This window comes from Magnolia sinica, chromosome 10 (assembly GCF_029962835.1).
Source record: "Magnolia sinica isolate HGM2019 chromosome 10, MsV1, whole genome shotgun sequence".
Lineage (NCBI taxonomy): Eukaryota > Viridiplantae > Streptophyta > Magnoliopsida > Magnoliales > Magnoliaceae > Magnolia > Magnolia sinica.
This window is the reverse complement of record NC_080582.1, coordinates 81,847,475-81,865,070: the sequence shown is the minus strand read 5'-3', so window position 1 is coordinate 81,865,070 and position 17,596 is coordinate 81,847,475. Positions and strand designations below refer to the sequence as shown.

Genomic DNA, 17,596 nt, shown 5'->3' with positions numbered 1-17,596 from the left:
ACCTCACTCCCTAAAGGCTAGAAGACCATTGGTCTTAAATGGGTGTACAAAATCAAGTGAAATTCTAATGGTAAGATTGAACGATATAAGACAATGCTCGTAGAAAAAGGTTACAAACAGAAATATGGGGTAGATTATGAAGAAATTTTCGCCCCAATTGCTCGCCTTGACACTATAAGAATGTTTATCTCCTTTGCAGCTCATCACAATTGGATGATCTACCAACTAGATGTGAAATCTGCATTCCTAAATGGAGTACTTGAAGAAAAAGTTTACGTTGACTAGCTTGAAGGCTTTGTCATGTAAGGGGAGAAACACAAGGTGTATCGGCTGAAGAAAGCCCTGTATAGGTTGAAGCAAGTTCCCCATACTTGGAATGCACGGATCGACGGATATCTTCAAGAGAATGGTTTCGTCAAATGTTCGTATGAGCATGCCGTCTACTAGGGGTGCACATTTAACTATTGGAACTGTGTAACCAGACCGGTAAATACCAACTACATTACTCAGCGTCAGAAACATACCAAAGCTCGTGACAAAAGCCTTTTGAACGGCAAGGTAGTCATTGTTCTCTCTTTCCAATTTAATCAAATCCAACCTATCAAAACCGGAATCATCCTGACACAGAACTCCATTGTTGCCAATCACTTCTTTGACTTGCGAACTCACCTCGGTCTCCTCTAACTGAGAATTGCATTCTTCAAGCCCAGAACTGCAAGCCCCACCAATCCCAACATCAACCTTAACCACAATCTTATCACCATCACTCCACATATCATCATCCTCCATGTAAACACCTGGGAAGAAGCATTTCCCCATTTCATCGATCTAAGCAACTGATCGCTGTGAACTAGTCTTCAGTTCAATCATAACCATGTCGATAGAATCAACAAGATAGTTCATATTTCTCATCGAAATCTCAACAGTTGATCTCTTAAACCTAAAAGCATCAACAATCAAAGCAATAACATTTTCTGAAAAATCAATCCATTCTCCACAATTGAAGAACATCATACATTGGGGCGATTCACTCTTGACAAAGTTCAAGTAGTTCTTGATAGCGGATTTCGAATCAAAGGGACAGGACGAGTGTCCATTCTTCGCACCAACCCACTAGAACTTAGACCATACATCGGCAACATAACCATCACAGCAGATTAACGGCTTTCGCTTCTTCACTTTAACTGAATTAACGGTTTCCATATGTAAATCTAAAGCTGCTAGAAACTAATCAAGGAAAAACAAAGCCCTAAGTATATTTACAGGAATTTACAGGTCTTGCCCTCCATTTTCAAAGGATATACACTGAAGAAACCCTGAAATTACAGATGATGAAATACAATGATTAAAAACCTAAAATTTTAAAAGCCCAGAACCGTGGATTCGATCCGGGACCGAACCGTTCTTCACGGTCCGGTTCCGGTTCGGTTCTAGGGTGCTAACGGTCCAGTTCCGGTTCCAATATTTGCAGAACCATTAGGAACAGTTCAGTTCTGGTTTCACCCCAAAACTGGACCGAACCGACCCGTGTGCACCCCTACCGTCTACACAAAGAAGAACGCACATGGTGATATGCTTATAGCTTGTTTATATGTTTATGATCTGTTGTTCACTAGGAATAGCCAGGCAATGTTTGAAGAATTCAAGTAGGCAATGTTCAAAGAGTTCGAAATGACTGATGGTGGATTGATATCCTTCTTCTTGGGCATTGAAGTGAAGTAACAAGTCGGCGGCATTTACATATCTCAAAAGAAATACACAAAGGAACTTCTTAAGAAGTTTCAGATGGTCGATTGTAAATCCGTAAATACACCTGTTACAACAGGCCTGAATCTCACAAAAGATGGAGAAGGAAGAAACGTCAACTCAACCCTATTTAAGAGCCTAATCGAAAGCTTAAGGTACCTCACAATCACTAGGCCAGATATAGTGTACAGTGTTAGGCTTATAAGCTGGTATATGGAAGCCCCAAAAGAGTTACACTAGCTAGTTGCAAAACGAGTAGTGAGGTATATCAAAGGGACTATTAAGTTTGGTCTCTTTTATCCATATGATGATGAGGCGATGCCGTCTGGATACTCTGATGATGATTGGGGTGGTGACCAAGTTGAAAGAAAAAGCACTACAGGCTATGCTTTCTATCTTGGGTCGACGACATTTATATAGAATTCAAATAAGCAGAGTGTGGTCGCCCTGTCTACATGTGAAGCTGAGTACGTAGCAGCTTCATCCACTGTATGTAAGGCGATCTAGATACGGAATCTGCTAAATGAGCTGAAGCATCCACAAGAGGAATCCACTTTATAAATGTGGACAACAAGTCGACAATCAAACTTGCTAAACATCCAGTTCAACATGGAAGGAGCAAGCACATCGACACAAGATATCACTTTCTTAGATCAAGTAAAGCATAAATTGGTTAACCTGGAATACTGTCATAGGATATGAAATCTATGGCTTAAAACCCTTTAGGACACCATGTCAAATATGACTCAGCATGTCATGAGACCTGTGATATTGTTGGAAACGGTGGTGGATTCATGCAATCCAAAACCGTGTGAGCTAGCTGTGCATTTAGATTTTTTTTTTCTAAGTTTAGAGTGCTAGCTGTGTTAAGATAACAATAGATTTCTTTCCTGGATTTTTTTCTATGTTTAGCTTCCCCTAGGAAGCATCTAAATAGGGATATTTTAGTCATTTCACATAAGGAGAAAAGCTTATAAAAGGCACTATTGTCATCATTTCTAATTCTTTGAAAAAAGATCATCAGTTCAATTGTCTTTCTCTTTTCAGTTTTTGTTTTATGTTCTGTGGTGGCTGCAGCCACACGTTAGGAAGAAGTAGGGTTTTAAACCCAACACAGATTTCAACATTGAAATAATTCTCCTGAAAAGCGCATGTGCATACTCAATCATTCACAGACCATAACTCAAAAGATAATGACAGACTAAGAAGTTTCATTTTTAGTACGACACTGATCCGGTATCTTCTAATCTGGAATGTTGATCTGGTGGGTCACTGTCTAGCAATTCTGAAGATCCACTTGTTGTGGGTTTTAATGGTTGAATGATGACCACCACAAGCATTCCATTCCTGGGCCACTTATCAGATGGTTATGATTTTTCCAATTACTCGCGCTGGGACACATGCCCATCCACATGGTGGTCCACCACAACACTTCTGATCGCCATCAGATATGTTTGCCAGGGAACTATTACCTCTTCTAATCTGGACGGTTGATCTGGCTTGTGAATATGTACGAGGGCTAAAATCTAAATCGACTATATCTTTTAATCTGGACAGTTGATCTGGCGGGTCACTGTGTAGATGGGCTAAAAATCCACTCATCGGACAACTCTGACCATCCATCGGTTGGGTTTTTTTTACGCAGGGACCGTTTTCCTCAGAAATTATCTACTCCGAATCCATGGGGCTTCTCTAGACTCCTCATAGATATTCCCAAAATTCACAAGGGATAGAAATAGAAATAAAATTTTAATATAGGATAAGTTGATTGATTATTAAAATTAAAAAAAATGAAATTACAATTCTTTAAATAGTTGGCTCAAACATAGGAAGAAGTTTTAGACTCATGGTTTTCAGCCAAAAATGATAAGGGTCCAATTTGGCCTAACCACATTATTCTCCTAATTTTTCTAAGCTTTGGGCATGACTCTTAAAATTTAAAAGCTTAAAAGTTATTAACAAACTAAAACTTACCATTTATAGTACAAATGAAAATAAAGTAGGCTTTTGCCTATCATGGAATCTCGCAAAACCCATTCGGTAACCCAGCACAACAATGTTGGTTGGCTAAAGTAGCTTCTCATACCCCAAAATCAAATCATATATACTGTGAAAACTCATTTCAATTTGAAATGAGATATGCTTGTTTTAAGGTTCCGGCCGTCCTAATCACTTCGGCCTCCGCTTGGGACTTCTCTAGTGCATCTTTACCGTGAAAGTGTCCGCGACCCCCTCAACATCAGTTTTACTAGTTGAATGCAGACCACCGTCCATAGGCTTTCATTTGTCAGGCCACTCATCAGATGGCTAGGATTTTCCAATTTCCTGCGTTTTGCAATATGGCCAATCCACATGGTGGCCCACTAGAACAGCACTTCCGATCGCCACCAGACATGTTTGCTGGATAAAATCATCATGCTTCCTTTCTTATCATGTTGTAGCTTTTCAGGAAATAATCAACGGTGCTTCTTTGCTCGTGTACCACTTCGTTTGCTGTGTGCCAAACCTTTTATAGATGTGCAAGGTGTGGTAGCTTCCTTTCGTCCGTCTTTTCAAACGTTTCTTTATCATTTGCCAAACACATTTTCAATCTCCTTGATTACATATATTTCTAATCTTGCGTCCATCAACGGTAGATGGAGGATCACACTTCATCCAACGGTCACAACTTGCCAGGCCACATTATTTTACACCACAATAGTTTTCATGGAAGATCATAAAATTGATTTTGAGCTATACGAGCCTTTTTTTTAAAATTATTTTTATTTTTTAATATTCATACACACCCCCACACACTCACACCACAGTGGGATCTCACCACCTATGGATGCCTGAACCCTTGACCGGGTGTTGAAACTCCTAAGAATCTACCACCAGAGCAAGAGTAAGGATCCAACTACACGAGCTTGATTTCGGCTAAACTCGCATGTAAGTTTTGCTCCATTTAAAATTTCAAGAAAATGGTGATGACTCATGGAACGTACACGCCTAGCGTGGTTGTACGGCAATTCAGATCATCCAAACGAAATTGTGGCGAGAGTGTAAAATTAACCATCTGATTTCTTAAATTTGGACCCTCAAATTTATTAATTTTAATCAACCTATGCCCTGGCATGAAATGACAGCTGACCTCAATTAGTTGTGATAAGGCTTAAACAATGACGTTGAATTTGGACCATTCACTGTTTTAATTTCGGCCACATCCATTTGATAGCTCCATTCATTGGATGGCTAGGATAGACCCGGGTGGGGTACCAACCCTGCTTGTACCAGGCTCAGGATAGGCTAGGCCTCGAGGGGCCACATGATGTATGGATTTTATCACAGCGTCCAACTATTTTTTTCATATAATTTCAAATTTGAGTTAGATCTAAGGTTCAAGTGGATCAACGGTAGGAATTTAATCCCCACTGTGTGGTCCACTTGAGATTATATCTGACTTATTTTTGAGCTTATAACCTAAAATAATATCAAATCTCATAATTCAAAGCTTAAACTTTCCTCGTGCGAGTAAAGAACGACTCTATCCAAGCGATGGAGAGAAATCGTGTTGTAGTGTATTTGTGATTCATCTGATCCGTGTATTAAGTGGGACCCACCAGTTAGATCATGTGGTCGAAATCTCAGGCGTTGCCCATCCAATAAACCAATGTACGGTCAAGAAACATTGCAGCGTATTTTTCAATGCCATATGCCGTTTTAGTGCATGTGTGGCCTACCTGATAGTTGGACATCGGAAATTTTCTTGCCAAGCAATCCACACAATGGGCCCTATCTGATAAGTGGATAGGATGTCATACACGTGTCAACCGGCCGCTGCACGTTGAGGTGAATGTGTGACTGTAATTCATTTATGGGCTAGATTAACGGTGACTCGTCCCTTTGACAATCATATACAGCTATCCAGACCATCTAAGATGTGGGTCACATTGTGGATGGATCTTATCTCTAAAACCACGCCAACCAAGCGATCCTAACCATCCAGTTGATTTCTCTCAAATGGATGGTTAAAAGTAAAATAGTGAGCGATTTTCATTTCTAGTTCATGCGCCATTCATGGTTGAGTTTGCAGTCTAGATGCTCTAGATCACCGTAATGTAAGGTTGAAGATTTACCACCATTTCCTAAATGGCATTAGCCCTATGTTAATGCAACCTAGCTAACCAATTTAATCATGCTGCTCTAAGCACACTTTAGAAGAAAAAAAAAATCATTTAGTAGATGAGTGACAGTTCTTCTGTTGAAGATTCTAAGAAGATGACTTAGTTTATTAAGAGATAATGCTCTTGTTGATCTACTTAAAATCTAACAACATGGGAAACTCAAGGTTAAGGTTGAAAAACTGTTCTGATATCATGATAACATTGAAAATTAGAGATTTAAGATAAGTTCATTCTTCTTTTTTATTTATAATAAAATAATAATAGAATAATTTAGTAGTAAGATTACCTGGTATTATAGTACATATACACACTACTTTAACAAAATCCAACTTCAAATTTCTGAAAAGATGGACGACAACGGTGATGATATCATAGTGCCATGTAATATAAAATAAGGAAGAGTTTTAAAATATTATTTTATTTTAATGTACAACTGTCTACAAATACATTACATTGTATGATTTCTTAGTAGGATTTTTTAATGAAAATGTGTATAATCAAAACTGGCAAAGGAATTAGAGATATGGGTTATAATCCTATGTCAGTTGTGCACCATTTGGAAAGGGATAAAAAAAATAAAAACTTTGATACTTACAATACGTGGGCCCTTAGAAAATTGTTTATAAATTGCATAGAAGGAACGCAAGTACTTCAAATTGAATTGCTGGAATTATAAGTCTTAGTTTTGATGTGCATGAACTACCAATTATGCTTTTTATTTATCTAACTCCTATATTGGTTGACATTTTTTGGATAATTATTTATTTTTATTTTTTTAAAAAAGGAAAATTCAATGGTCTTATCTCAATAAACAAGTGTCCCGTAATCAAAGACTAAGTTAATTAATTTACTCAATTTCATTTTGTAACTGTAACTTAGCGCAATGAGTTCTACAATTTAATGATATATACTGTTTGTATCCCGCGTCACACTGTGGGGCATTAAACAACTCCCCTTTGGAAAGTAGTGATGATTCATCCTCCCCATGCATACTGATGCTAAGTTAAACAACCATTCAAATTGCACATTGATCTATAATATACTGATCAAGCCATCTTAGCCATCCAATTAATGCCGATCAAGTGGATCATTCAAAGTAAAATAGTAAGCCATACCAATTTAATTTATTTAAAAAAAAAAAAAAAAAAAACAGTTAATAATACATCTTAACCAAAATTTTCAATTATGTTCCATTCAAAATTGGCTATTCAGTTATCCAACCCTTATACAATCTAGACCGTTGACCAATAAGGCTTAAATTATAGAGTTCTTACAGCATTTGAATCATAATTTACTTAAGATAAGATACTTATGAGTTAAGTAGTTTATCTCGATTTCTATTTATTAAGCTAAAGTAATTAAGTAACTTTAAATAAAAAAAAACTATTTATAATTGATCATACACCAAACTTACTTATTTCAAATAAGCTACTTATCTACTGCTACAAGTAGAAAAAGCAACTTATTTGTTGGTATCCAAATGGGCCCTAAGAAACTATATGAATATATCACAGAAACTACTTAAAGTTCTCCCTTAAGATATAAGAAAGTAAATAAATTTTAATAGAATTAATTTCCTGTATAAAAATATTTATTTAGGCTTTAGGAAAAAAAAATATCATCTCATTTTAGTTAACATTACTTATGTTTCAAAATCAAAGATCCTAATCCTTAATACATAATAAGTTCATATATTTTTTGTGATTTTGGAATTTTCAAATCTCGTGAGCTGGGGCTCTTCTATAATGCACTGGAAAGGAAAAGCCATTTTGTATCCACCAAAGTGACATTTTCTTGGCTGTGGAAATTCTGATTTGTGGCCAAACAGGCCTTAGAGGTTAGCCTAAATGGTTTGGTTGAAGAGGAAAACGGAAAAGGGAATCTGTGTGAAGTGTGTAGTTTAGGTGTGTTATGAAAATGTTACTGCTGCCCTGAAATTGCATTCTTCAGGTGGTGTGGATATAACATTCTACTCATGCAACAGGTGCAACCTATCATCTTACATGGTCCATTAAAATCAAGTTGATCCAATCACCCACGCGGGCCAGACCATAGGGACAGTGGGGACACCCACCTCATAGAAGGACACACTGAAATACGTCATCCAACCCATGCAACAGGTGCACCAACTAAGTTAATGGGAAATTCAAAATATCAGCCTAGACTGAACATCAGGTGGGCCTCACCATTTGAATTTGCATTGATAATTGCTCCTTTACATTGTTTTCAGCTGTGTGAGGCTTGTAGTGATGTTTGCATTTCATCCAAGTCACGTATCAGGTGAGCCCCACCACTATCCAACAGTTAGGTTGGACGTGGATTGCGTGGTGACCCCAACAACTACTTGTAGCTTGGTGGTGCTGCAACCTGGTAGGATTTGGACCATGTGTTACTGTCAAATGCGAGGCTTGGCTTACACAAAACATGTTTGAAAGGTGTCACATCAAGCATGAGCTAAACCACACTTACTTCTGACAGCAGCTTGTGACCTAAACAAATCCCACCAAATCCTAACGCTATATTGAGCTAAGTGGTGTTGGGATCACCATGCGATCCAATTCTAGTCAAGCTAGCCTCACCACTTGAATTTGTAGGTTTATGGGGGAGTTTGGCGTTTTCTCCTTCTTTTTTTGGCATGGCCCACTTGCAAGTTGAATTGACCTGATTTTTTCCATTACCACCATAACTTATGGCGCTAACATTCTTAGATGATTGACATAGGGAAGGACATAACGAGGTCGATCACCATCTTCCTTAGGAATTACTACGAATTCATGGAGCTTAATTTCTGAACTCCTCACTGCATGAAAATAGAAATAATTTCTAATAAATTTGAAATAAATTGATTGATGATAAAAAACAAATTTACAATCCTTCAAATAATGAGCCCAAACTTAGGACAAAGTTTTAGACTCAAACACAAACTCCCTAAAAACATGACTTACTCTAAATAGTAAACTTACCATTGTAAATGGTCAATGGTTCCTACTAGAAATCATGGTTTTCGCCCAAAAATAGTAAATGTCCAATTTAGCTTAACCACGCTATTATCCTAATTTTTCTAAGCCATTTTCATGTTGGGCACGACTCTTACAACTCAAATGATCGAACAAGAACTTACTGGCAGACTGAGTGGAGCTCTTACACCCAGATCTATAACTCTATTGGTGGACTAAGTGGAGATATATACCTCGTTTCAACACTTGAGGTCTTGGTATCAATCCCTAGCAGGGGTGGCTACCACGGAGTGTGTGTACTAACAAGCTAACCCAAAAAAAAAAAAAAAGATCAGAAGTTACTATCGAACAAAAACTTACTATTTATAGTAAAAATGAAAATAAAATGAATTTTTAACTGTCAAGCCAATGGAGTCTCATAAATCTGGCGTGGTTGGCTAAAGTAGCTTCTCCTACTCCAAAATCATACATGATATGTCCAAAAACTGACTCCAGTTCATGAGATATGATTGTTTTAAGGTTTTTACAATCCTAATTACTTCTGGCTCTGATCGGGCCTTCTCTGGTCCATCTTTGCCATGAAAGTGACTGTGACCCACTCTACACATCAAGGATCCTTACTCATGAGCATCCACACAAAACACATTCTGCGAATGTCCAGATTCTGAAGTCTAAAATACTATTTTCAACTATATTTTAAGTATATTTCCCACAATTACTATTTGGGTTTGATGTGGACCATTCTTAATAAGTGGAAAACTGTCTCTATCATGTATAAGGTGAGTGGTGTTGCGGATTTTTTACCCTTACAATTAGTCATTGAAAGATATAAAATAAAGGTTTGATGTGTCTAGCCTCGAACTGGCATTATTTCCATTATTGCATTGTTTGATGCAAGTAGCGTGCACTTATTATTATTATTTTTTTAAAATCTTATCTCTACGTCTAGCCCTCACATGGGGCAAATCCTTAAGAAGCTAGCCCAACAAAAAATCATGTGGGGCCATTGTGATGTTAGTGTGGAATTTATGACGTAGATTAGTTCTTGCAGCTCATATTGTAGGGTTAGGAATACCCACCGTTGAAATGACCTCTTTCTGTATGTTGGTTGTATTTGAGTGTGTTGCAACGTTTTCCTCTAATCTCTCCTGGGATGCAATGGGCCAGGCTAAGGCTGGGTCAAGGTCGGCCCTAATCCAGCCATCATCTGTTAAGCCTCGGCCCAACATCGGCCCCTTCTCGATGAGCTAAAACTATGTGGGGCCCACGTGATGTTTGTGTGGAATTTATGACTTAGAATATTCTTGCAACTCATAGTGTAGGGCTAGGAATGCCCACCATTGAAATGATAGGCTCTTTTTGTGCATGTTACTCGCACTCTGAGTGTAGCTGCACCATTTCCTTCCAATATATCTTATGGAGTTTAATGGGTTGGGCGGGCCGGGCCAAGGCTTGGTCAAGGTCAGCCCTAATCCAGACCCAATCTGTTAAGCCTCACCCAAGCTCAGCCCTTCCCGATAGGTAAAACTATGTGGGGCCCATCATGATGTTTGTGTGGAATTTATGACGTCAATTAGTTCTTGCAACTCATCCTAAGGTTAGGAATGCCCACAATTGAACCGGCCTATTTCTGTGCGTGTTGCCATACTTAAGTGTAGCTGCACCATTTCCCTCTAATCTCTTTTTTTGGGGTATAATGGGCTAGGCTAAGGTTGGGTCAAGGTTGGCCTATCCCAGCCCTAATTTGTTAAGCCTAGGCCCAAGCCTAGCCCTTCCCGAGGGGCTAAAAAGGTCTTGGCCCTAGGTCTAATGTGCTAGGAGAGTAGCCCTATAAAGAAAAGAGTTTTAGTCAAAGGTTTTTGATAGGCTCGCCTTCAGATTTTATTTTATATCCTCCATCCACAACAAATCTCAAAAGTTTATATTACACCACCCATGAATGTTAATAGGGAACTGTTAATAATTGGCTTAAACGGTTATAAAAGTGGCCTGCTTAATGATTGAATTGGGTGGCGGCGAGGCTGGGCCATTCGTCATTAGCCCTAGCCCACTTAGCCTGATCATCCGCAGGCCTAGGCCTGGCCATTGGTTAGCCTGATCATCAGCAGGCCTAGGCCTGGCCATCCGGCAAGTTCATGGGCGCAGATTGCCTGCGAAAGCCTTTGGCTGGAACTTTCTATTACGGGAAACTAGGTGGGGCCCATCATCATATTTGTAAGAAATCACCCTGTCCATCTATTTTGCCAGATCATGTTAGGACATGGGCTCAAAAGTAAGGAATATCCAAAACTCAAGTGGGCCACATGACAGGAAACAGTGAGAATTGAAGGTCCACCATTTAAACATTCGTGGGTCATGGAAGTTTCGGCTCATGCTAATATTTTTGTGTTGAATGAACTCATAAATGGTATGGATATCATACAAACATCAATAAACATCATGGTGGACCCAGTGATGTTTCAACGGTAGGCGCATTTCCCTACCCCCTTTTACCTGTCATGCAGCCCACTTGAGTTTTGGATCTGCCTCCTTTTTGGGCCATATCCTATTATAATCTGGCAAAAAGGACGGACGGGTGGATTTCTCACAAACGTTATGGAGTTTTGGATCTGCCTACCTACTTTTCCTGTCATTCAGCCCACTTGAGTTTTGGATCTGCCTCATTTTTGGGCCCATATCCTAATATAATCTGGCAAAACGGACGGACGGGTGGATTTCCAACAAAAGTCACGGTGGGCCCTACTAGCTTCCGGTCACAGGAAGTTCCTGTTAAAGGTCCAGTTTATGGGCCCAAGCTCTGATCCAAAAGAGCCAGGTGGCCCAACTCATTGCCACCCCACTCTCTTCACACATGCATCACCTGGCAACACAATGAAGGCACCTACCTATTTATAGCCTGGCAAAGGTGGGCCAACTTCTCGTTCAGGCCCAGATTTTAAACCTCTTGGTCTGGGCAACTGGGCCGGCTCTTTTCAAAAATTGATTTTTGTCAGCCCAGTCCTGGACTGTGGAAACAAACCCCTACATTTGTTTTGCTGTGTTGGCTGAGGGAGGATAACCAATTCACCTTCTTTCAATACAAATGATCATGGTGGACCACCTAAGCTTGGATGAAGGGAAAAAACAAATATCAGCTTGATCCAAAACTTTAGTGGCCCATTAATAGTTAATCACCACTGTTTCCTATGGTGTGGTCCACCTGATAATTAGACATACTTCGTTTTTGGGATAATTTCCTAAAATGATCTTAAAAAACAGATGAACAGCGTGGATACAAAATATAGATATCAAGGTGGGCCCCATGGTAAGGGCCGCACCTTCTTAGTAGCACGCTGACATGATACCCAGGCATCAGAGCCATTGAAGTTGAAAACCAAAGAACACAGCCGAAGCAATCCAAACCGTCTACCTAACGTATATGGGTGCAGCTTCGGTGGATCCCTGACGGTTGAGCTCACTGTGATGTATTTTCCTTACATCCACGCCGTCCATCCGTTTTTTTCAGCTCATTTTTGAGATCCCAAAAAAGCAGTTCCAAATCTTAGGTGCACCACACCACAGGAAACAGTGGTGATTGAATACGCATCATTAAAAACTTATTGGGAGCCACCTGAATGTTTATTTCCCATCCAACCTGTTGACAAGGTTACAAAGACCTAGATGAAGGGACCATATAAATATTAGCTTGATCCAAAACTTTTGTGGCCCACAAAAAGTTTTTAATGGTCAGTCACCATTGTTTTATGTAGTGGTCCACCTGATATTTGGATCTGCTTCATTTTAGGTACCATGCCCTCAGGGGTCCACCACCGAAGCCGCGCCCAACGTATTCCGACCATAAAACTAAAAATTGCACTGATTTTGTATTTTCAAATTGGACGGTTGCAGGAGATTTGATGGACCGTTAGTATACAAACATTCAACAATCTTAATTTAAGGAACGAATTTCCAAGTTATCTCAATCGAATTGATTTCTTAACAGACTTTGCAAGCATAAAATCTCAGAGTGCCTGTGTATCAACCATCACACTCTGCCAGAGTATCAAACAACTCCTCTTTCCCTTCCCTCTGCCGTGTCAAAAACCCTCGTCTTCCCGCCCTTGCTGCTTCGAAACCCCTTTTCCTCTCTCTCTCTCAACAGACAAGTAATTCCCATGGAATCGGACGAGGCCCAAGGAACGATTCCATTCCAGCTCCAGTTCGACAAACCAATTGCTTCTCAGGTACTCTCTCTCTCTCTCTCTCCCTCTCTCTCTTCTCGTTCTCACTTCAAATCTCGACCATTGAAACAGGTCAAGATCTCCGAATGGAATCCCGAGAAAGATCTGCTGGCCATGGTCACTGAAGACTCGAAGATCCTCTTGCATCGCTTCAATTGGCAGAGGCTATGGACAGTCTCTCCTGGTACGATTTTCCATATTTCATTCCCCATATCTCCTTATAATGATCCTGCCTACATTTGACTTTTGGCGCGTTTGGATGCACTTTTGAATTTCATGGGCTCCAATTCGCAATTACGTTACTTTTTAAGTTGGAATTGAAAGCAGTGCAATTTGTTCTGCATTTTGAACACTATGAAACGTCTTTATGGTTTGATTATTTTGTGTTGATTGAGATGAACGATCAAAATTCAATTCCACTCTGCATCCAAACGTGACCTCACATGTTCTTGGTATTTTGTTGAAATTAGGCTGATGATTGTTTGTTCAATGGAACTTACCGGTTAGGCCACATCTGGACGCCTGTAAGTTTTTTAAGTTGTAAGTTACAGGTAACTTATAAGTGAAAGAAAGTCACAGGTAATCCTGTTTGGATGTAAGCTATAACTTATAAGTAACTTAGTTTATGTGTTGGGATAACTAGGAAGTCAGTTACAGGTAAGACGTTGTTTATTCACACCAATCAGAACTTGAGTACGAAATTGTTTAAAAATCAATTTGACACTCAAGAAAGCTTGGATAAAAGCATGTCATTTTATTGAGCCCATCTAGATGAATAGTTGGACCGATTCTTAAGCTGAACTAATAATCTGGTGGGCCTTAAAAGTTGGACCATGTATTCGAAATACATCTAATGTGGAAAAACTTAAGGTCAGCAAAAGGGAACTAAAAATTACATTTTCTTTCGAAGATATGTTTACAACACCACAAGGGAAAAGAATATAAAAACAAATTACATCAACAAAAGTGCCATTTATTTAGGAACCATATTCTCCAACAATACATGGCTTTGGTTAGGGGACACACTATGAAGGAACGTATGGATAAGATTCAGTCAATTTGAAAGAAACTTAAACACCCCAACATATAGAGTTGAACTAAATTATAGGATCTAAGTACCTAAGCAAACAAACAATTTGATGATAGTTTTGATTCAGTGCATGTGGAACCTATGGTTTAGTGATCAAGACCCTTAATCAAAGGTTTATGACCATCCAATCAAGAATAAATTTGGGGCATCCCCCAATCGACATTGGAACCATCGGTTCAATGGTCTGGATCAGAATTAGTGCATTTCAATCCATATTTAAAACTTCCCACCATTAAAAACTTCTTGGGGACCACAAAAGTTTTAGATCAAACTGATATTTGTTTTTCCCCTTCATCTAGGTCTTTAGGACCTAATGAATAGGTTGGCTGTCAAACAAACATTACAATGTACAGTGGACCCTTTGAGGTTTTTAATGGTGGACATTCAATCATTGTTGTTTTCCTGTGGTGTGGTCCACTTGAGATTGAGATCTACCTCATTTTTGGGATCAAGCCCTAAAATGCTATGGAAAAATAGATGGACGACGTGGATAAAACACATACAACATGGTGGGGCCCATAGAGCACCATCCAGTAGCCACTTGGCTATTGGCCAGTGTCATTACACAAGACGGCGTTGGTGGATCCTCGGATCCACCGAGGTGGGTGGGATCCCTCATTGTGGAGCTCACCGTGATGTATTTTCCTTATATCCACGCTGTCCATCCTTATTGAAAGCTCATTTTAGGGCATGATCCAAACGATGAAGAAGATTCAAATCTTAGGTAGACCATAATATAGGAAATAATAGTAATTGACCATTAAAAACTTCTTGTGGGCCACAAAAGTTTTGGATTAAGATGATATGTGTGGTCACTTCATCTAGGTCTTTGTGACCTTATCAACATGTTGAATGGCAAATAAACATTCCGGTGGACCCCATGAAGTTTTTAATGGTGGGGATTCAGTCAAGATTGTTTCTTGTGGTGTGGTCCACCTGAGATTTGGATTTACTTCATCTTTTGGCTCATGCCCTAAAATGAGCTTTCAATACGGATGGACGGTGTGAATGCAAGGCAAGTACATCACGATGGGCCCCACAGTTAGGGATCCCACCCACCTCGGTGTCGGGGATCCACTAAAACTATGCCCTAGCCAAACTACATCTGTTCCACCCTGATGCAAAATGAAAAAAAAAAAAAATGATGAAGAGGGGGAAAAAGGAAAAAAAATAAATGAAAAAAGAAAAACAGAGAGGGTTAGGGCTTACCTCTCCTCGATCTGGAAGAGATAGAGAGAGAGAGGGAGGGAGGGACAAGGAGACTCTGAGAGAGAGGAAGAAGAAGACGCTGAGAGAGGGAGAAGAAGGTGATGTGTTAGAGTAGGTGGGTGCACCTTCCATGCAACTACGATTCCACCTCCCTCTCCCAAATTCAAAATAGATAGCCGTTGCCTGTAACAAAGTAACCTGTGAGTGGAAAAACACCATCTTACCTTGTTACATTTCTTGCAATCTTACCTGATACAAAGTTATAGGTTAAGACTATTTCTCCCCCAAACACCAACCGTAACTTTCTTACATTTTACAGTAGTTACAGGCATCTAAACGGCCCCTTACACTCAGCCATTTTTTTGTTGTTGCTCAGATAGATCAATTGAATGGTGGTTCTGTTTGAAGAGCTTTCCTAAGTGCATGCATGTGTGTAATAAAGCTTGTGTACATGCCATACATTTGCCAGCCTAGCACGTAGGTGTGATATCTAGTCCATCCATCGGGTTGGTTTGACTTTGAAAATGTTTTCCAAAAATATAATATGATCCAATCAGCATGTGTCCTCCAATACTGGAAACTGGTGGCTGGGTTAGAAAACTTCAGCCAAGTTTTTTGGAGCCGTACATTTGTTTTGTTAACTGTGGCCCACTTGATGAATGGACCAAACTGATTCTTGGGCTAGGGATCAATATAGTGATGCCATTCTTATGGATGGATTGGTTCTCGGACATATCGTGCCATGCTAGCATATATGTGTGGTGTGCACATGGGCTTTATTTCACACACGTCTCGGCGTAGCAAAGCTCTTGTTTGAAACTTGGTCTTTGAAAATATGAATGACATTTAACCCCACAAAATGACATTTTTACCCTTAATGTGTGAGTCTTTCTCTTGAGCTCTTTAGGAATTTGTTCGTCATTCTTTAGTTTGAGTCAATAATCAAGTTCTCTTGGGTGGCTTGGTTGGAGTTGACTTGGTGTAGTCATGAACCGACTCTTTAAAGTCTTTAAAAAAATTCTAAGGAGATCAGCATGAAGACAGAGTTGAAAGGTGATTCTTGGCACATTTTCTACTGTAGCATGTGCATTAGGGATCTGGGATGTTCATTACGTGGGTCAACTGTTGACATTCCCCGGCCCAAAAAATCAGGCTGGTCCGTTCACCAGGTTGGCAACAGCTGCATGAGAAAAATGGAAAGCAAGAAGAACAAGCAACAAACTATATTCAGTTCAGAAGTATGGCCCATCTGATGAGAGGACTCCCTGATGAATGGCTTGGATCTTGCACACATTCCCCATATCTATTGGCCTTGTCTTTGAAATGCCTTTGTGTAGACCTTAAGAAAATCAAATAAGTAATTACATGTTCCCTCGAACAGCTTTGAACTGATCTACCTTTGTTTGTTTTTCTTGTTATTCTTTCGTTGCTGGTTGTACATGTCTGCTAACACATCCTCAATCTTCTTCAGGGAGATGCATAACATCCCTCTGTTGGCGCCCTGATGGTAAAGCAATAGCTGTTGGACTGGAAGATGGGACCATCTCGTTGCATGATGTCGAAGTTGGTAGCTTCAAACGATTACTTATTTCGAATTTTCTTTTTACTGTTATGTGTTATCTATGAAATATAAGCTGTTATTGGTATTTTAGCTCTTAATATGTAAGTGATACTCACACCCACATGTATATCTATATTTCCTTTTTTTGTCTCTTTCTTGCCTATAATACTAGAAGTATCAGTGTCTTTCACTTTTGATCTCGTTCAGTTCATCAATGTCATCTATAAAATTGAGTTATATCGCCGCATTGCGGGCACATTACAGTATCTGACATGACCTAACCTGATTTGTCATATTTGGTTAATTTTGTTTGTTAAGTTCCAATTTTAGATATGATTCCAATACCAAAAGTATAGAGAAGGGGTGTATACATCAAAAGTCATGTTGTAAATAATGCTTCTATTAAGTTTTTAATTGAGATGAGATATCCAATATTGTTTTTATAATCACAACTTTATAGGAACCAAGTTTCCAATAGAAATTTAAAGAAATCGAATACATTTTTTGGGAAGCATATGCGCTTGGTGGAAACGGATTTTCTTGTAGCTATGCTAGAGGCTATTCCTTGCATAATGTTTGGTGGCATGCCATCATTTGGTTGTTAACTTCAAAGCAGAAAATTGGTAATAAAAATATCTGTTCTGTAGCAG

The 17,596-nt window shown here is 39.3% G+C and overlaps 1 protein-coding gene across 6 annotated transcripts in view; it reads left to right on the top strand.

The window, feature by feature from the left end:
- Window positions 1-12,959: 12,959 nt before the first annotated feature.
- Window positions 12,960-17,596, top strand: part of LOC131217159 (anaphase-promoting complex subunit 4) — a 70,474-nt gene continuing 65,837 nt past the window's right edge. For 4 of the 6 annotated variants that reach the window (XR_009157209.1, XR_009157210.1, XM_058211956.1 and 1 more), the window contains exons 1-2: window positions 13,006-13,270; window positions 16,857-16,948. Coding sequence is in view for 4 of the 6 variants with exons in the window: in XM_058211956.1 (XP_058067939.1) it covers window positions 13,021-13,270; window positions 16,857-16,948 (342 nt within the window). In the remaining 2 variants the exon portion in view is untranslated. Of the gene's footprint in view, window positions 13,271-16,856; window positions 16,953-17,596 lie in introns of all 6 variants that reach the window. The other 2 variants (XM_058211957.1, XM_058211958.1) reach the window with 2 other exon arrangements.